The 17,701-nt window shown below is 42.1% G+C and overlaps 2 protein-coding genes across 3 annotated transcripts in view; both read right to left on the reverse strand.

Moving 5' to 3' along the window:
- Positions 1-1,171: 1,171 nt before the first annotated feature.
- On the reverse strand, positions 1,172-4,330 carry gnat1 (guanine nucleotide binding protein (G protein), alpha transducing activity polypeptide 1; the record flags this gene model as incomplete). The annotated part of the gene is made up of 9 exons (XM_084347488.1): positions 1,172-1,254; positions 1,351-1,567; positions 1,927-2,080; positions 2,170-2,299; positions 2,409-2,537; positions 2,620-2,777; positions 2,867-3,008; positions 3,099-3,141; positions 4,225-4,330. 8 exons carry the CDS (start codon positions 4,328-4,330, stop codon positions 1,377-1,379), a joined length of 1,053 nt encoding a protein of 350 aa, XP_084203614.1. The 3' UTR covers positions 1,172-1,254; positions 1,351-1,376.
- A 1,428-nt stretch (positions 4,331-5,758) lies between these two features.
- The window catches only part of sema3fa (sema domain, immunoglobulin domain (Ig), short basic domain, secreted, (semaphorin) 3Fa), a 54,602-nt gene continuing 42,659 nt past the window's right edge, over positions 5,759-17,701 (reverse strand). For both annotated transcript variants that reach the window (XM_084347440.1, XM_084347439.1), the window contains 10 exons: positions 16,500-16,614; positions 11,409-11,478; positions 10,444-10,588; positions 10,118-10,340; positions 9,925-10,013; positions 9,760-9,801; positions 8,870-9,027; positions 8,667-8,734; positions 8,426-8,559; positions 5,759-8,033 (listed from right to left, as the gene is read on the reverse strand). In XM_084347440.1, coding sequence (XP_084203566.1) covers positions 7,605-8,033; positions 8,426-8,559; positions 8,667-8,734; positions 8,870-9,027; positions 9,760-9,801; positions 9,925-10,013; positions 10,118-10,340; positions 10,444-10,588; positions 11,409-11,478; positions 16,500-16,614 — 1,473 coding nt within the window. In that variant the 3' untranslated portion in view covers positions 5,759-7,604. The remainder of the gene's footprint in view (positions 8,034-8,425; positions 8,560-8,666; positions 8,735-8,869; positions 9,028-9,759; positions 9,802-9,924; positions 10,014-10,117; positions 10,341-10,443; positions 10,589-11,408; positions 11,479-16,499; positions 16,615-17,701) is intronic.

Genomic DNA, 17,701 nt, shown 5'->3' on the forward strand with positions numbered 1-17,701 from the left:
GAGCAGGGCATGTATAGTCGATCTATGTACTCGAATGTCTATCGAGCAGAAATGCAAATAAAAATTAAACTAAAAAGAGAAAACGAAATACATTTGGGAAAATAAATATAATATTAATTAAATTGGGGAATTAATGCAAATATAAATAAATGTAGAAGCAAATTTAAAAAAGAAATATCAATTTATGCCACATATTATATATTAAATAATGCCTAAATATATTTGTAAGATGATTTCTGGTGCTTTTATTGGCATATTAATGTATCTATTGAGTCATTAATTGATTCATTTATTGATTAATTTTGATTTTGTCAGTTTTGGTCCTTCACACTAAACATGACTGGTCTCATAATTCTAGAAAAGGAAACTGAAACATCCTGTGAAATTAATAAATGACACAATATGAACAATGAACAACTGCTGTGTTAGTTTTTATTTGTGAAAAATCGAAAACCACTCTACAGAAGCTTTAATACGTTTAGTCAAGGTTTACAATTATTGATGTCTGTACAGGATTGTTGCCTCAAAGGCCTGTAGATCCACAAGGACTTTTAAGTTGAAGTATCTTACATCTACCGCTCATCAGTGTTACAGATCCACATGGTATCACCACACTTAATGAACTGTCCAATAGAAAACAGTTTAAATATATATATACACGGCCCTTTTCAACTATTGCAAAAAGTTACACTTTCTAAAACTCTCTTTAAAAATTCAATTGTGTTTGAATTGTCCCAAACTGTGCTGTAGAGTATCTGTATGTAAAAGCCATCTAGTGACAAGTTCTTCTTAAATTTAACTAACAAAAGTTGAAGTGCGTCTGCAGGTGGTGAGGCCCTCTCGTTTTGCTTTTTGGCTCAATATTGACCAGTTACTGGAGCATAGAGACGATGTGTAATAAGCCTGACATCTATTCACATTAGTACATGTCAGAAGAAAATGCTTTATGCTGACAGAAGCGTTTGATGTCTTAACTACAGATTGCATAGCCCCCCGAAGACAAGTTCACGAGACTCGAGAGAGAAGTTACTAAAATTCAACTCATCTGAAATCTGCACAGGATTTTCTGACTCAAGAGCTGTCTTGCGGTCTTAGTTGACCTGAAGTCTTTGGTCAGAACTACAACTTGAACACAACCAATTTGATCTTTATTTCTTTGCGTTCGCTGGTTTGAGGGGAAAGTTTTCATCTTCATTCATCCTCAGTTTGAATCAAGAAGGGATTTGTGGGAGGTGACGGGGCTACAACATCACCCTGTAGAAAGAACAGAAAGTCACACTGCTTAATCAGCTGGTCGAAGGGTTTTAAATCTGAATCATCGTTGTAGAAAACTTTGCGAACTTTGCTCACCTTCAGTGGGCGTCTCAGCATGGCTCTTAGAAGAGACCACAATCTTTCAGGTTTTCTTTGATGATGATGTCGGTTACGGCGTCGAACACAAACTTGACGTTCTCTGTGTCTGTGGCGCAGGTCATGTGAGAGTAGATTTCTTTGATGTCTCGGCGCATGTTCAGGTCCAAGAACTGAATTTTGATGTAGTTACCAGCATCCTCATAAGTATTAGGACCTTAATGAATGAGACAACAAAACAAAGGGACACTTGTTAATATCCCTAAAGGAGTGATGTGTGGGATTTAGTGGCATCTAGGTGATGTTACAGATTGCAACCAACTGAATACCACTTGTTTCAGCCTCCCCTACGGTGGCAACTAAAAATTGCCAGTGTTTGGTTTGTCCATTCTGGGCTACTGTAGAAACATGGTCGAGCAACGTGGCATAGGAACATAAAGGATTCATTCGAAGCTAACAAAAACACAACAATCCATAGTTTCAGGTGATTATACACAATGAAAAAATAATTCCTTCTCTGCGAATAGATCCCCCTAAATCTTACACACTGGACTTTGTGTGTTGTGATCACCTCACCATCGTAATCGGGGAAGCACATGCTGAGATGAGCTTTCTTGATCTTCTCAATGAACACGTCTTTCTTGTTGAGGAAGAGTACGATGGAGGTGGCGATGAAGTAGCGGTGGTTGCAGATACTGTTGAACAAGTGCAGACTTTCGTGCATTCGGTTCTGAAAGAAAAAATGTGTCCCGGTGAGGAGCCTCCTCTAATCAATGAACTGCTGGTTGGCAGAAAAGGATTAGACACAAATAATCTTACCACTTCATCGTCCTCCACCAGCACCATGTCGTAGGCGCTCAAAGCAGCAATGAAGATGATACAGGTCACACCTTCGAAACAATGGATCCACTTCTTCCTCTCTGACCTCTGGCCACCCACGTCGAACATTCTGCACGGAAACAGAAACACGCCATCTTTATGATTGTGATCTATCGCAGTGGGAGCACTGATGATGAGTTATTGGTGCTCGCCTCTTCAGAAACACTGCGCTGAATCACCTGAAATGGAGATCTTTGAAGGAGAACTGGGTCTCGATGATACCAGTGGTCTTCACTCTTGATCGCAGCACATCCTGCTCAGTGGGCACGTAGCCTGGTTGGACCAGTCGCTCCAAGTCATTCAGGTAGCTGAGGGAAGGGAAACATTCATTCAATAACAAACACAAATGAGAGATATTGTAGCAATTTTAAATCTCAGGTAATTTCTTACTATCCAGCGGAGTCGTTGAGTTGGTACTCGGAGGCCCTGTCAAAGCACGCCTGTATGCCAGTGTCCTTCCACAGGCGCAGGATGATGTCCGCCAGCTCTTTAGGCATGGAGCCTTCCTCAATGGTGTCTGCAAGATGCATGAGCTTCCTGGCGTCATCCTGGACAGAGACACATTCAAGTTATGCTTAGTGCTCTGCAATTAACAGTTTATGTGAAACACACCGAAGTCTTTCTCAGCTGTCATTACCTGCTGGTCAGCGTGGCCGTAGCCGATGTTGAGTGTGTTCATGGCCTTCACAATGGCCATGATTGACTGCAGGGTGTTGCTGTAGATGATGACGATGAACTCCAAGCATTCTTCAAGTGAGTAACCATCTTTGTGGATAATTCTGATGAGAGGATACAGTGTTAGTGTGTGACTTACAGTCAGTTAGAGAAGAAACGAGTCATCGTGTAAGTGCAAAGTCAAATGATCTCACTTCATCTGTTTGACGATTGTGCTCTTTCCTGATTCTCCAGCACCTATGTGAAAGAAGAAAAACAAATTGAATGTAGTTATGGTTTAAAAATAAATCATTTTTAATGGTTTCCGGGAAATAACTTTTTTGTAACAGTAGTTTTTTTGACGTTTTGAGTTTATTTTCAAGGGGCTCTGTGGTGCGTCTGTGTCTGTACTGTAGTACAGTACAAAACTAACGTTAGCTACCTTTGCTCTCTGTTAGTGTCCACGCGTCACGTTACAATCTGCTCACATATGGCCAATAAAAAAAATTGTAAATACATGTAAATTGCTATAAATCTTTACAAAGAGCCCCTTTAAAATGAGAGGAGAATGATAATAACTGCAGGTGGCCTAGTGGGATTCATCAGACAGGAGGATGAAAATAATTCTTACTTTAGGTCTAATCTTGTTCAAAGCTGATGTCAGGGGCAACTTTTCCTGCCCCTGACCTACATCGTTATGAGGAATGATAAAGCCGAGTGTGAAACAGTGTCTTTAAAACCCAGACAGACTACTCCCAACTGTACTTTGATTTTAAATCCAACACTGTTATATACCATATAAACATATTTTAGTGCCTGAAATTTGATGGTTGTTTGGTTAAAAAAAAATGCTAACCCAACAAAAAACCCTTACTTCCCTCCCATTAATAAGCTTATTCCATCTGATGTATTTAGGTTATTGTATTTGAACGGTACATCCCTGTTTGGGATGAGCGGTGAGGTATCTGTGTCCTTCAGGGTTAAGCCCTTTGTGCTGCACAACCTGTTGTTTCAGGATTAACAAGGGATTGGCTTGAGTGATTATCGAGGTGTCTCAGCAATTCAATGACACAGGTTATTAAGCATTGACTCAAACATGTTGCTTGTTTTCATCACAGTTAATATAAAGGTAAGGTAAGGTTATTCAGATCTCAACAAACTTCCAAATGAAGTTTATGAAAGACTAAACCAAACTTTACAAGAATCAGCTAAAATTACATCCCATAGACAGATTAGACAGGTTAGCTATTTCTCTTGTAGCCTCACCATGGGGCCTAATGGGGCCCTTAAATATGTGTAACCATGACGATGAGGTTTCCTCTCATTGCAAGCTGTCTTTACCTAGCAGCAGCAGCTTGACAGTCCTTGCATCCTTGTCGGCATCCTCCTTCAGCTTCTTCTCCAGCTCTCTGGAGTGTTTCTCCTCGGCGCTCGCTCCAGCCCCCATCCTACTTTTCCCTGTTTGAGGCCCCTCTGCTCAAAAGCCAAGTGTCGGGAAAAAAATGGAAGTAGGGTGTGATCGCCTACTCTCCGACCGGTGCCGTCAACTGCGCAGCTGGTGCGTCAACCGCCTGCAGCAAACACTGGAGAATGTGTGAGCATTTTCCTGTCTTAGGAGAGGATTTCGGGCATCCTCTGCCCACCTGACCCAGGAGGGCCAATGGAGAGCAAGGACGAGGGGTGTTTTAGGGCAGGGTGAAAGGTGTGAGGAGAAGCAGACATACACCAGTGGAGGAGTGATCTAACCTTTAGGGGGACTTTGCTGTGCTCAGCGGAAGATGAACATCGGCTCAAGTGCTTATCTCTCTATGCCGTTCTTAGGTGCCTTTAAAAGAGAGGCGTGTGTAGCTAAATAACTTGGTGCTGATTGTTGCACCTCTGGCCGGAAACTAGATTCATCTGACATCGAGACCAAAATGAAAATAAAAATTAAACCAGATGTGGGTGCAGGTAGGCCTAAATGTGGCCTTAAATGTAGGGCATATGGTGTTTGCAACATGTTGATTAAAAGAGCCAGTTTCCTCTTCACACAATACAACAATCACAGCAAAGGGGGGCTCACTGAGCTAAATAAGCAGACCCCTCCAAACATGGAGACAGACACGCTGACATTTCTTGTAGGATCCATGCAGACTGAAGGGTGAGCTCTGAAGTGCTTAAAGAGCTTTGCGGTTTCACCTGACAGATCTCATTGACCTCAATCTGAAGCTGGTTAAGGATCCTAATCTACTCACTTTCAATTATGTGTATCTGTGTGCAAGCACAGTGTGTGTGTGTGTGTGTGTGTGTGAGCATGCAGTGCATTTCCTTACACACGATAACTTGTCGTTTCTTTTTCTGTTTTTTGTTGTGAATAAAGTTGATTATCATCGCTTTAACTTTTGTGCTTCGTGCTCTTTTGTGGAGTCATCGTTGGTTAAGTTACCGATTCTACAATCTACAAATAACTTAAACTAAAAAGCTACCTAAAGCAACATTATGTAGAAATTGGCATTTTGTGCAATTTGGCGCCCCCCGCAGTTTCTGAGTGCAACACCGCTGTCGTAAATACAATCCCAGGTCTGTAACAATTTGTCAGACATAATGTAGGTGTTAACTACAAACAAAACTCATTATGACATAACAACGTTATGTGTTGAAAACTACTTCAAGTAAACATGTAACGCTGTGATCCTGCCCTCTCACTGAAGTTACATGGTGCAGACACAAGTGACAGAGACACCATTCACCCGATTACAAGACACTGTACCAGCAACATGATTTTGAGGATGTTATTTAAAGTAAAAGAAAAAGTTACATAATGTTGCTTTAAGTAAAACATCTGTAGACCTCCCTGCAGTCGTTCTCCGTTGGCAAACAGAACAGAACCTTTGTTATTATAAAATATAGAGCTTTAATTTATTAGTCAGCAACATTGATGAGGAAGAAAAAGATAGTAATTTTTTACAAGTCATTACAATAACATCAACTGTGCATTATATCATACATTACTTTACCTCAAGGACCCAGAGCAGAGTCTGCCAACAGAGAAAATAAAATAGATGCACGTGTTTGAAATATATGCAAATTTGTTTTGCAAAGTATTGAGAACGAGAGAGAGAGAGAGAGAGAGAGAGACATACAGAGAGAGAGGAGAGAGAGAGATAAAATCACAATCTGACCTTCTTGTACTTTCAGCATTTCCCACCATGAAAAGGTTCGAGCACATCTTTCCTGCACTGATAGTATTTCCATATTCCCACGACAAGAAAGACATTCACTGACATCCACAGCAACAGAGCATTTTAGACAAATACCATATACATACACTGTACATGCCATGCACAATGAAAAGCCACCTTCTGAAGATTTTGGTACATGTTTCTCTTCAGGTTTGGTGGTGATCGGCTTGTTAGTGGTTGTACTTGTGACAATTTTCTTTTACTGTATGGAAGCTGCTCGGTATAAACAGTTTATACGAAGTCTGTGGCATGTATGATGGCACTGCAGTAGCGCTCTGTTGTCAACCAGCTAATACAGAAAATACAGCACCAGTTAAAATAGTTAATTCCCAATCAAAGCTAATCTATGTGTAGACTTATTAGTGAAACCGATATTTAGCATGAAACTGGCAGGAATGCAAACGTTGGAGAGCTCGGGACACACAAGCTGCTCTGCCTTATATGAACATACTGCAGATGCCACAGATACATGTGAAGTATTTACCAATTTGGCAACAGAAGGTGCTTCGTCTCTAATATTTTTTATTTATCACAAACTGTCACAAACTCACATTTAGCTGCCTGCTGGAATTTCTCATCTCCAAAAGAGAAAAGAGAAGGCAATGTTATATTTTCAGCTTTTGTGTCGTTAAAACACCCTTTAACCCCCCAAAAAACAGCTTATCACAAAGATCACGTTTGTTAAGGATACAACATTGAGATGTGATATTCACATATAAACAAAACAAACACTTGGCAGCAACTGATTTTTGGAAGAATTTGGGCGGGTGATGCAACATCGTTACGTGAGGTCAGGCTGGACCACAGCATGAGAGGAGAGACGTCTCACTGCACCTGCCACAAAGGGCCTTCTTTCATCAACGTGACCGCGTGAGAGCGCGACGCGTCGTCACAGCTGCAGTCGGCGGGCATTTCTTGTCATCCGTTCATGTCCCAAGAAATGCCGTCATCATTCTGTCAACAGCTCGCAGTAAAAAAAAAAAACAAAAACAGAAAAACTGCCTGCTTTAGTTCGAGGAGTCCGAGAATTACGACTCGACTTCCAGCGCAGACACTGAATACTGCCAGCAGTCAAGTGATCCAACACGGTCACCTTAACAGTCTGTGAATCCATGTGTGGATAACTCCCAATGTCCTCGGTTACTGTTGCTGTTTCTCAAAAACACCAAACATAAAGATATTCTCAACGTAATAACACATCGTAATAAACAATAACACTAACAATAATATTATAATAACAACAATATTTGCACAGATTTACCTATTCACAAAAAAAACATGTTTTCTAGATAGGTACAAAGAATTACTTTTTACAACCTACAATAAATATTGTGTATTTTTTCCAACAGTTACATAGAGACTGTTTGATGCTGTTGCTTTTGGTTGCAGTGTCTGTCTTGTCTGTTGATTTTTCTAACTGGAGTCATTTCCCTAGGGGGCGGTGTGAAAAGGTAGACAGGTAGGACTGGGGGGTGTTTGATAAGGTGTAAATCCAGCTCCTCATGTCTCAGCCGGAGTCGTTTGCTCATCATGATGCCGACGGTTGCGAGGCTTCTTCTGCTCTTTCAGCTCCTTCAGGCTTTTGGCTTTGTTGTCCCCGAGGGTGCCCTCTCCGAGCTGCCAGTAATCCTGGCAGTACTGGTTGATCAGGCCCATCTCCGGTTGGCTCAGGATGGTCAGCAGGTCCTTATACTGACCGGCGCTCGGAGTCCAGGTGCTGGACTGCAGCGGAGGGAGGGCCGGGCTTCCCGTTTCCACCAACACGTTGTTGACCGTGCGACTGGAAAGCACCACGAGCTGCAGTTTGACGAGCGTGTGCTTGAAGTTTTTCTCTGTGGAGGTGCACTGGTAGATGCCGCCGTCAGACGACTGCAGAGAGCGGATCAGGAGACCTTGTTCTGTTTTCAGGGTGCGGCCCTCTGAGCGAATCTGGAAGGAGGGACAGTAAAGATGTTAAATGTAAAATTTAAACACTAATGTCAGGATGGGGGACAAATTAAAGGACTCGTCTCTGTTTTTATTTATTTCTATCAGCTGTATTCAGGTCTCTCTTGCAAGAGAGATGTTGCTCTCAATGAGAATACCTGATAAAAACAAGTCATATGTAAAAATGACGCAATATTTTGTGGAGAAATGGCGTTCATAGACTTGGAAAGGGGCCTTGAAGCCATTTGTGGTGGCCTGAATCCATACGAAGACACTTCATGTTGGTTTTTCCTTTAACTTGTCACATATCTTTAGATTCACACACCAGAACTGCAGTAATGTGCTCTGATTACACAGTGAGCTTCAAACCACGTTACAGTGAAGGCTTTGCTCACCTCTTTTCTTCTGTCGCTGTTTTCCTTTTGCAGGTGCCACTTGAGAGACATGTGAGGAGACCTGGCCTGGCACTCCAGGAACGTGGTGCTGCCCTCCACCCCATACTGAACCGTCTCCAGAGTGTTCTTATTGGCTAGAAAACAATATGATGTATTATTCATGAGAAAATGTATAAAATATACAAACTAGATAGATAGATAGAGCGCACTCAAAGAGGTAGGTAGGTATCCAGATACTCACTGTTAGAGTTATAACCTCTGCACTGGCGGATTGGGTTGCCATACTTTACATCCTGCCGACGGCTCCGTCTAGAGGGGTCAGATCAACAGAACAAAATAAAAAGCTTAACTTCAACATATTTCAAAATTACCTCCTTATCAAGTAAAACACAAACACATGCAAACAAGTGCTGTACATACTGTCTATACAATCTTAATCCTCACCTCTTCTGTGAGGACGAGTATCTGGAGCAGGATTTGCCGTCCCAGGCGCAGTACGGGTCTCTGGCCAGACAGCAGTCAGCGCAGGCCTCCCCGTACACATCACAGCGATGGAGAGCCAGGTGGGTCACCCCCAACACCGATCCTACATAGAGTTGTTGCTATTGGGAAAAAAAAAAGATAAACAGAGGTAAACATCAGAAAATAAAATAATCAGAGACAAACATTTTCAGTACCACTTTTATTTTACAGGTCTGAGAAAGTTAGTAGTTGTGTTGAGTTTATAATCAGTTGCTGTTTTCCTGAAGGATTTCCTTTTACTCCATTTAAAGCCAAACAGTATTCTCCAGGTACGTATGTGTGTATGTATATATGTACAATATGCTTGGCTGCAGCCAAATTCCACTTTTTCTCCAGTTCAGCTCTCAAGGTTAGAAAATAACTGCAGTGATTAACTGCAAATCCACCATTTGAACACTGTGTCTCTTTCCCATTTAATAAGCAACAAAATTACACGGTTCTTTCCAGGAACCTTCCCATGAATGTACAGTTACACACTGTACTAACTCCTTTCAGAGAAACTGTAGAAACTATGGTAACTGTGGTACAACACATACTTATATTGTTATTTGTTTTTTTTATTCTAGAATGTAAAATGTAATGATGATTTTGATTGTTTGTATTTTGCCATTTGTATGTTATTTGTTATGTTCTTTACTTTTTTATATGTTTTGATTCCCCCTTGTGTTTTGTATGTTTGTACATAAAGCTTACGTAATTTTCTCATTTAGAATAACGACTGTACGCACATATTTTATCTGACGTCTGACTGCTGTGCTACAATTTACTTATCTGCTTAACTATGTGGTCTGAGCCACTTCAAAGTAACTTACCCTTTTGGATGAAATCTTCATGGTGGTAATTGATGTGGGAACCTGCAGTGACAAAGTTAACGACAGCTTTAAACGAGCAGAAAACAAATATTCAGTGTTATTTTTTTGTCGCAGATAACAAACATGATATACTGTAGGAGATTGATAAGAGAATAAGGTTCCTACCTTGAAGACCTCCACTTCCTCTAAGACCAGCTCCTCTGTCTGCAGGTCGTCTCTGGGCAGGACAATCACTTTCTGGACTGACCCGCGATCTGTAAAACAGGAGAGAATTCCCTAAATATAACCCATCTGGACAGAGCCAAGGCCAGAGGACATTATCTCACTGTACAATAATCATATAATGTCTTGTGCTGACCTGTGCCCAGGAAGAGCACCTCGTAGTTCCCATCCGCAGCTGCCACTTGGTCCACTGCAATTGTGGTGAACTCGTAGTCCACGTTGGTTCTGACCACCAGGGGGCGCTTGTGCACTGGGTATACCGCATTGTACATGGTGGGGTGGTTTCTCATGAAGTTGATCACCTCATCTGGGTAATCCTTTGTGGATTTCATGTTGGGGGTGAAAGTGCCTCCAGGACACTATTGAAAAAGAAAAGCATATAACTATCAAACCTGCAATTAAGCAAATTCCTTATGCAGTGAAAACAAGTTATATAAAAGATCTTTATTGTTCATAACTCACAGTGCCAGGTCGTGGGTAGGGGATCTTCCCAGTGTACGCCACCCACTGGTAGTTTGGCCCCTCCTTGTGGGCAAAAGGCCCGTTGAAGACCATGCGGATGTCGGCCATGGAGTAGACGCACACCGCCGAGCCTTTAAACACAGACCTGGAGGAGGGCGGGAGATAAAGGATGAGCACACAGAGACAACAGCGGCAGCAGCAGCAGCAGCAGCTCGAGGATACAGATTAACTCACTCCCTGAGATAATTACTACGGGTGTTCTCTGCGGCTGGTACAATCTACTTCCTTCCCACGTACTCAGCCAGGCCTCTTACAGGAACACACTGAAACATTATGACGCACAAACACACACTCAACCAGAGTCAAGCTGTCTGACACACTGACATACAAACACCCACGTACTGCAGAGAATCGCCAGAGCTCGGGCTCTCGCTGCTGTGTGGTGGGTGTACTATGTTTGTAACTCCTGTCATGGGCCTCTATCATTAGCACCGCGTGTGTTTTTATCAGCTGGGTTTAAATGTGCCTGATGCCTAAGAAGAGGATGGAAACAATAACAGTATTTGTTTCTCAAATACATTAATCAAGACGCGTTTATTATGACTCTGCGCGCGCCTCTCCCTGCAGTCAGAATCTAAATTTCCATGTCTGGTTGGTTCCCTTGAATTTTAATGCCGTGCCGTTGAATGACAACTTGCTATCAAACCTGACCTATAAGGAACTATAGGCTCAGTCAGTCTCTCAGAGGAGCACGACTCCCTCTGGGCTCCACATTCACAGCCCTGTTTTTGTCTTTGTAGCCTGAATCTGACAGGCCATACACAACACAGCATTTCAATATCAGAGAGAGCCGACGCCTTCAGGCTGAGTGAAAATGAACACAAACAAAAGCAGGAAACCAAAATACACCTTCTCTCCAAACTGCATGAAAGTTAGAGAGTCGGAGGAAGCTGTCAGTCACTCACCCTGAAACTGAGAAGACTCCGTAGATGACGGGGTTCTTGGTGTCTTGAGTCGGCTGGATATACACATCCCCTGATAGATAAAGACAGTCAAGTTTAGAGTCATTAGTCACAGTGTTACAGCATGAAAAGCAGTGAAAGAAGAAGTACTGAGACCATTCAAGTCATTCTACGCAGGATTTATCAGTTGCTGTCGGTGAAAAAGTAATTTGTTGAGTCTCATTCCTCAAATAGAAACGCTTTGAGCTGGAAGTAAAAGCACATTGACTACAACTTAGCAGTTACTACAGCAGTTTAAAGAAATGCAGTGGAAGTACAACATCTCCTCTGAAATGTAGTGGAGTAGAAGTATAAAGTAGCAGCAAATGGAAATACATACAAGTACCTAAAATGGTATTTCAGTAATTGAGAGAATATTTGCAGTTACATTCTGCCACTGATGAAAAAGGAAGCCTTTCTACAGAAGCACAACTGTCATGATGAACGGTCAGACAGAGAAATCACGGCTCATTAAGTAAATATTAGTGTCTGTGTCTTGCATCAAATCGTCCAAAGCTTTCCAGATTTGCCCTGGTTCCAACCCAAAGTAATTGTAATTGTGACATATGGAGATTTTTTGCTTCCTAGGAAGGGGAGTTTAAAGGAGAGTTCCTCATGATTTGTGGTTACCGGAGCCTAAGTGAGATCCTGAATCCAAACTCTTCCAATGTTGAAACTACAGTTCCCGAGTCCCAGCGGGGAATACGAGTGAAACAGAGATCTCGGCTGAAACATAACTTTAATAGGAGCCATATGCATCCAATGACTGCGGGGTTGAAGCGATTGTGAACCCTGCGTCTCCTCTGATGGCTTAATGAGAGAAAAGTGCAAGGAAAAGCAATGAGGAAGAAAAATGGAATAAATTTAAAGTAGACAGGTTGAGTAGAATAACACTTCACCACAACACACAGAACACATAGGTCCATTTAATGCTGTGCATCAGCGGGAAACCGGTGAAAAGGGCTCGGATCGCTTGTTTTAAATGGCCTCGAAAAGACATGGACAACAATTATCTAGAGTCAAGTCTTTGGAAAACACCAATTACAATAATGAGGCTTGAAATCCTACCCATACCTTTTAACCTGATATCTTTTTCATGGTTATCTGTGAAGCTTGAAGCAAGACAGTAAGAACGTGGAGCCATCCACTCAGATTTATCTCTCATGTTTCACCTGAATGAAGTTACAATTATTCATTGAAGGTGCAATGTAATGACACATGATTTGATCCTTGTGCCCTCGGCGTTATCAAGATAAACAAGCTTAAATTCACATGGCTTTCATTTCATTTCTGACTCTGCAAAATCAACAAACTCTCCTTTGATCGGGAGCTCGAAATCATTTCAGTAAAAACGATCTCCTCACGTGCCAAGGTATGAAAATGACAGGTAATGGCTGCGCACTAAAGCAAAAATTAACTTTTGGCAAACAAAGGAGAAATTCATAACCCTATCTGACGCCAGTTTGACAGGCCTCCTGGCTACAGAGGGAGCGCAGCGAAAGAAAAAAAAGAAATAAATCAGCAGAGAAATGGAACGAGTTGCGTCACCGCAACTTGCGTTTCTGATGTGTCAGATCAGACGGAGCCTTTGAGGCACTTTCAGCATTACATTAGCAGAGAAACATCTCTGATTGCTGTGAGCGCAGAAAGAACACAGAGAGAGGCGATAAATAAGGTGTTTTTGTAAAGTGAAAACAAGAGAAAGTGAGCGATACACCCACCGAATAGTCACTGGGTGGAAGAGTGACTGCAAATCATACCTACTCTAAAGGATGTGCACGGAAAATATGTTGATGAAATGTCCACTTGGAATAACATTGGAGAAAATTAAAAAAAACAAACAAAGCAACAACAAACAGGACCCTTGTCTTCATATACAGTTAAGAGGTTTTGGGATTTGTGGTCTACAGCGACATAAAAATAACTCAATGAAAAAACAATTTTTCACTCCATAATTACATTTCAGAAAAGGCAATAAAACTTTATCGCCCACACATTCATTCTCATTTTTGTCTGGCAGACATTTTCAGCTCTCTCACGTCTGCGTGTCTCTCTTTATATTCCTCTTCTCCCTCGGTGCTGCACTGAACGCTTTCTCTTCTGTTAGCCTCTGCCTCACCATCTGAATCTACTCCACTCTCTCCCCCGAGTCCTCGTGCAACCACTCTGATGCCTCTGCTGGGCTCCGTCAGGACCAGCAGGACTGGAGACAGAATACATTTCGACCAGTCTGCTTGTGGTTGTGGGAAGGACGACCACAGAGCGGTGGGACCTCGCTGCACCTCAGGACTCGCAATGACCTCACCGCGAGTGCTCATCCGCACTCAAACTACAACTGACCTGCTGCGCTGTGGATAGACTGCTGAAAGTGCAGCAACGCTGACAGAAGAGCGCTCTTCTGTCACTGACAGAGTGCTCTTAATGCATCACATACATTTGCATCTGGCAAAGCCTCATCACAGCAGGAATAAGAGCTGCTGCTATACGTGGAGCTCATAGCGCTGCTGGATGCAGCGTTACTGGGTGAATTATTTAACTTCACAATGCATCTGAATGGAAACACTTATGACTGAGAGATAATCTTATGTGCATGTGTGGTGCGTTCAAGTGCAGCTTTTAACAGGAAACACCCTACAGGTCACATGCTGCATTCATTATGTTAATTTGGGATCATTTATAGACTGTTATAGTATAATAATGACATTAGTTTCCAATGCTTTCAATGCAATGCAATTTTCTTCCATTTGGACATTTGGTGCCACAAAATTACATTTTGTACAAGATTTAGGTTTAACGACCCAAAACTCTCAGAAAAGTGCTCTGCTTGGTAGTTATTCAAAGGTTATTTTTTGCATTATGTGACCTAGAACGTATTCACAGGGCAGCCATTTTCCTCCAACGTCATGCTCAGGGTGGGAAATTTAAATGCTAGGATAATGTAACGCTGCTGTGTTCCAAGTCGCAAGACGTTTAAACGTAGATAATCTGACAAACTATCATTTTACAGCTTGCCAATTAATCAGCAACTGAAAAGATCTCGTCATCTCGTCAGCTGGACTCAAGTAAAATTTTAGCTTGCAGTTGAAATCACAACAAATCGTAAAGTCTATCTATCATTTTAACCTTGCTTGAGATGAATTTTATTCCCAGTGATGGCACATATTCAAACTTACGTGGAGCAAAAACCAGTGGAAACTAGTGAAAGATTTGCCGCTCATACCACCAGTCACTATAATTTCAGGGATACTACAAATCCCTCCTTAATCCTGTCAGTCATGTGAGTGACGGACAGGCCGGGATGATCCACAGGGGTCGGACTGATCCCAGCCGCTCATTACTTTGATTACTCTGTACGCGTGTGTGTTTGCTTTTCTATCTCTAGTCTTTTTTAAGTACAAATTCTCTGCAAAACGTGTTGCTGGTGCTTGAAACGATCACAGTCTTAGGGTAAGGATGTTACCTTTAAGGATGTTACCTGCAGGAGTCATGTTGATGTTCAAAGGAACTGACGTGTCAAGCTTAACATGCAAGAGTCAGTGACACCTTAATCTAAAGCTGCAGCTTCTCTGGGATTCTTCTCAGCATTGCTGCTCATAAGCAGACACATGCTGCTGTAAATGCTGCTTTGCAGGGTGTGTGTGTGTGTGTGTGTGTGTGTCCGTCCCTCCAGTACATTCAGCTTCTGCTCACACACTGCAGCAAAATTTGAGTAGATGTTAATGCTAAAAGCCTTAACATCATGGTGAAAGTATGCAAAGCAAATGGAGGTCAAAATGTGAGAACTCTACAAATGAGTAAGTTGTTGATACTGAATCTGTCAACATGGAGTCCATCTGGAGATCTTTGTTTTGAAATGGAGTTACACGCTCATGTAAAAAGTCTCATTTTACATCTGCCAGTTTTTTTTTTTTCCTGTCAGGTCATGCTTGTACTCATTATGTGCTTCACACTAAGCACTTTAAGCTGGTGCATTATGTTCTCTGAGTTGTGTATTAAGATTTGTAAAATCATCACATTGAAGGAGTGGTCTGTCAGGGAAGTTTTTGACAAATTCAACAAATATCTCCTTCAGGTTTGCAAGCTGTGTGTTCATTGTGCACGCTGAGTTCATACAAAGCCCTGGCTATGTAATGAGGAAACAACACCACACAACACTATTCCAGCAAATCAGCAACAGGTGGCGTTCAAGCTTGTGCACAGTAAGGGGAGGGTCGATATGGGGAAAGAGCGGGACAGTAAATTGAGAGGTTATGTAATCATGTGATATTGCAAATTAATGTCCGCGCTTTTGGCTGAACACACAAACCAGTCAGAATCCCATGACGAACTATTGGCAGCTAAGGGTGTGGTTTACGTGTGGCATCCGGGAAGAGCAGCGATCACCTGCAAAGTATTTTTTGGAAATTGCCTGTTATTTTCCAAACAGTTTCTAGCAGCGCCTTTCCAGATGTTTGTGTGGAACAAACCAACTGGTGCCTCAGGCTCAAATTTGGCACACGCTAACGTAGGAGATGGCTGAGAAACAGCTTTAACATTGGTGCGGCTTGAAGGCATGAAGATGAATGCAGAAGTTGCTTTGTCTCTGCTTGATACGTAAGGTACGGTAACTTTAGTGTTGCTATGTCTTGCCAATTTAATGTTTGTGATTTTTTTTGTTTGCCAAGATATGCTGACGTTGTGACGTTACTATAAAAGCGGGAAAGTCGTGAGTATCACTGTCTGGAGTGTGCTGGCTATGGAAAACATTCTCGTCTTAGCATGTTAGCTTGCATGAATTTAGGGGAATTAGCTTCTGAAGGAGCACTGAAGGGTAGGGAGTATTTGTTTGGGTGTTGAGTTCAAATATCAACTATATTTCTCTAGAATAACACCCCGCTTTTAAGTCTCTTATTATATATTTGGTTTTGAAGTTAAGTTTAGGATGATGGATACAAGCCTGGTGAGGAGATGGGGTGTGTAATGTCCGGAGATGAAAGAACAAAGTACCATAAACGCTCTAAAAGGGTCAGCGATGGTGGGAGAATCTCAAACAAGGAAATAATCATTCAAACTCACTCAGTTCATCAAAGTGCGTCTCGATGCCGTCAGCTCCGGGCACTGAGCAGATGAGTCGAGCTTTCAGAAACGTGCTCCACTTGTTGACCAGACAGCAGTGTCCGCCGTCATCGTTCTGCGGGGAGAAGATTCACAGTAGTCATCAATCCAGCTGTAAGGGAACGTCTGACTAACAGCTGTTTGAAACAACCGTCCAAACTAACTGCACCGGCTCTGTTGTTATTGGGCCTGTATGAATCAAGAGCAGCTCTGTGCTTCAGCTTGGCCCATCTGTACAGGAGGTCAGCCAACTTCTGCTGCTGAGGTAAAGATTCAAGCCTTGGGAAAATCATTCATGAGCTGCAGCTCAACACATTTTATGGAGTCCTGATGATTTGCAGAGCTGGAAGACGTACATTTGCTATCTATCTTTATCTACCGTGACATTGAGTGGGGAACAAGTCTGTTTTTCAAGTTTCTTGTGGTGGGTGACATGTTTTAAACAGATAGCCATGTTTAAAACCACATGGCTTTAGTAATGGTCACTGGATCCACCACTTTAGTCCAGGCTAAAATATCTCAATGACTATCAGATGGATTGTCAAGACATTTTGTAGAAACATTCATGCTCCCCAGATGAAGCCAACGGACTCTGGACTTTTCTTCTAGCACCACCAGCAGGTACAGGTACAGTATGTCTTTTAATTCAAACACTCTGACAGCCGCTGGATTCAACGCCAAATTTGCGCAAACATATTCAGGTTCCCTCGAGGATCAACTTTAAAGAAGTTGGTGATCCTGTAGCTCCAACATCAGGTCAAACCTTTCACTTGAAATATCCGTCAGTGTCGGTGAAATATCTCAACATCTACACGACGTACTGGCACCAAAGTCTTGTTTCATTGATTTCTTGTAAACTACATACTTTAGGAATGCATCTTGCGAACATAGGAGCATCTTGAGAGACATTTTCTGAAGTCCGTGTGCAGATGGTTGGAAAGTTTGAGACCCTGTGTCATTGTTTGTCTGTCTTCAATGGAAAACAACACTCCAGGCCGCAGCAATACATGCCTGCATAAATTCAGCCCTGACTTAGTGTGTGATGTCCATGCATGTATACAGATGTGGACCAAAGTAAACTCTGCCGCTCAAACATTTCATCCAGAGGAACAAAAATAACAGAATGTTTTTCCAAACTTAGCTGTTGAGGCAAACAGCAGAGA

Source organism: Pagrus pagrus (genome assembly GCF_965226575.1).
Source record: "Pagrus pagrus genome assembly, chromosome: 3".
NCBI lineage: Eukaryota > Metazoa > Chordata > Actinopteri > Spariformes > Sparidae > Pagrus > Pagrus pagrus.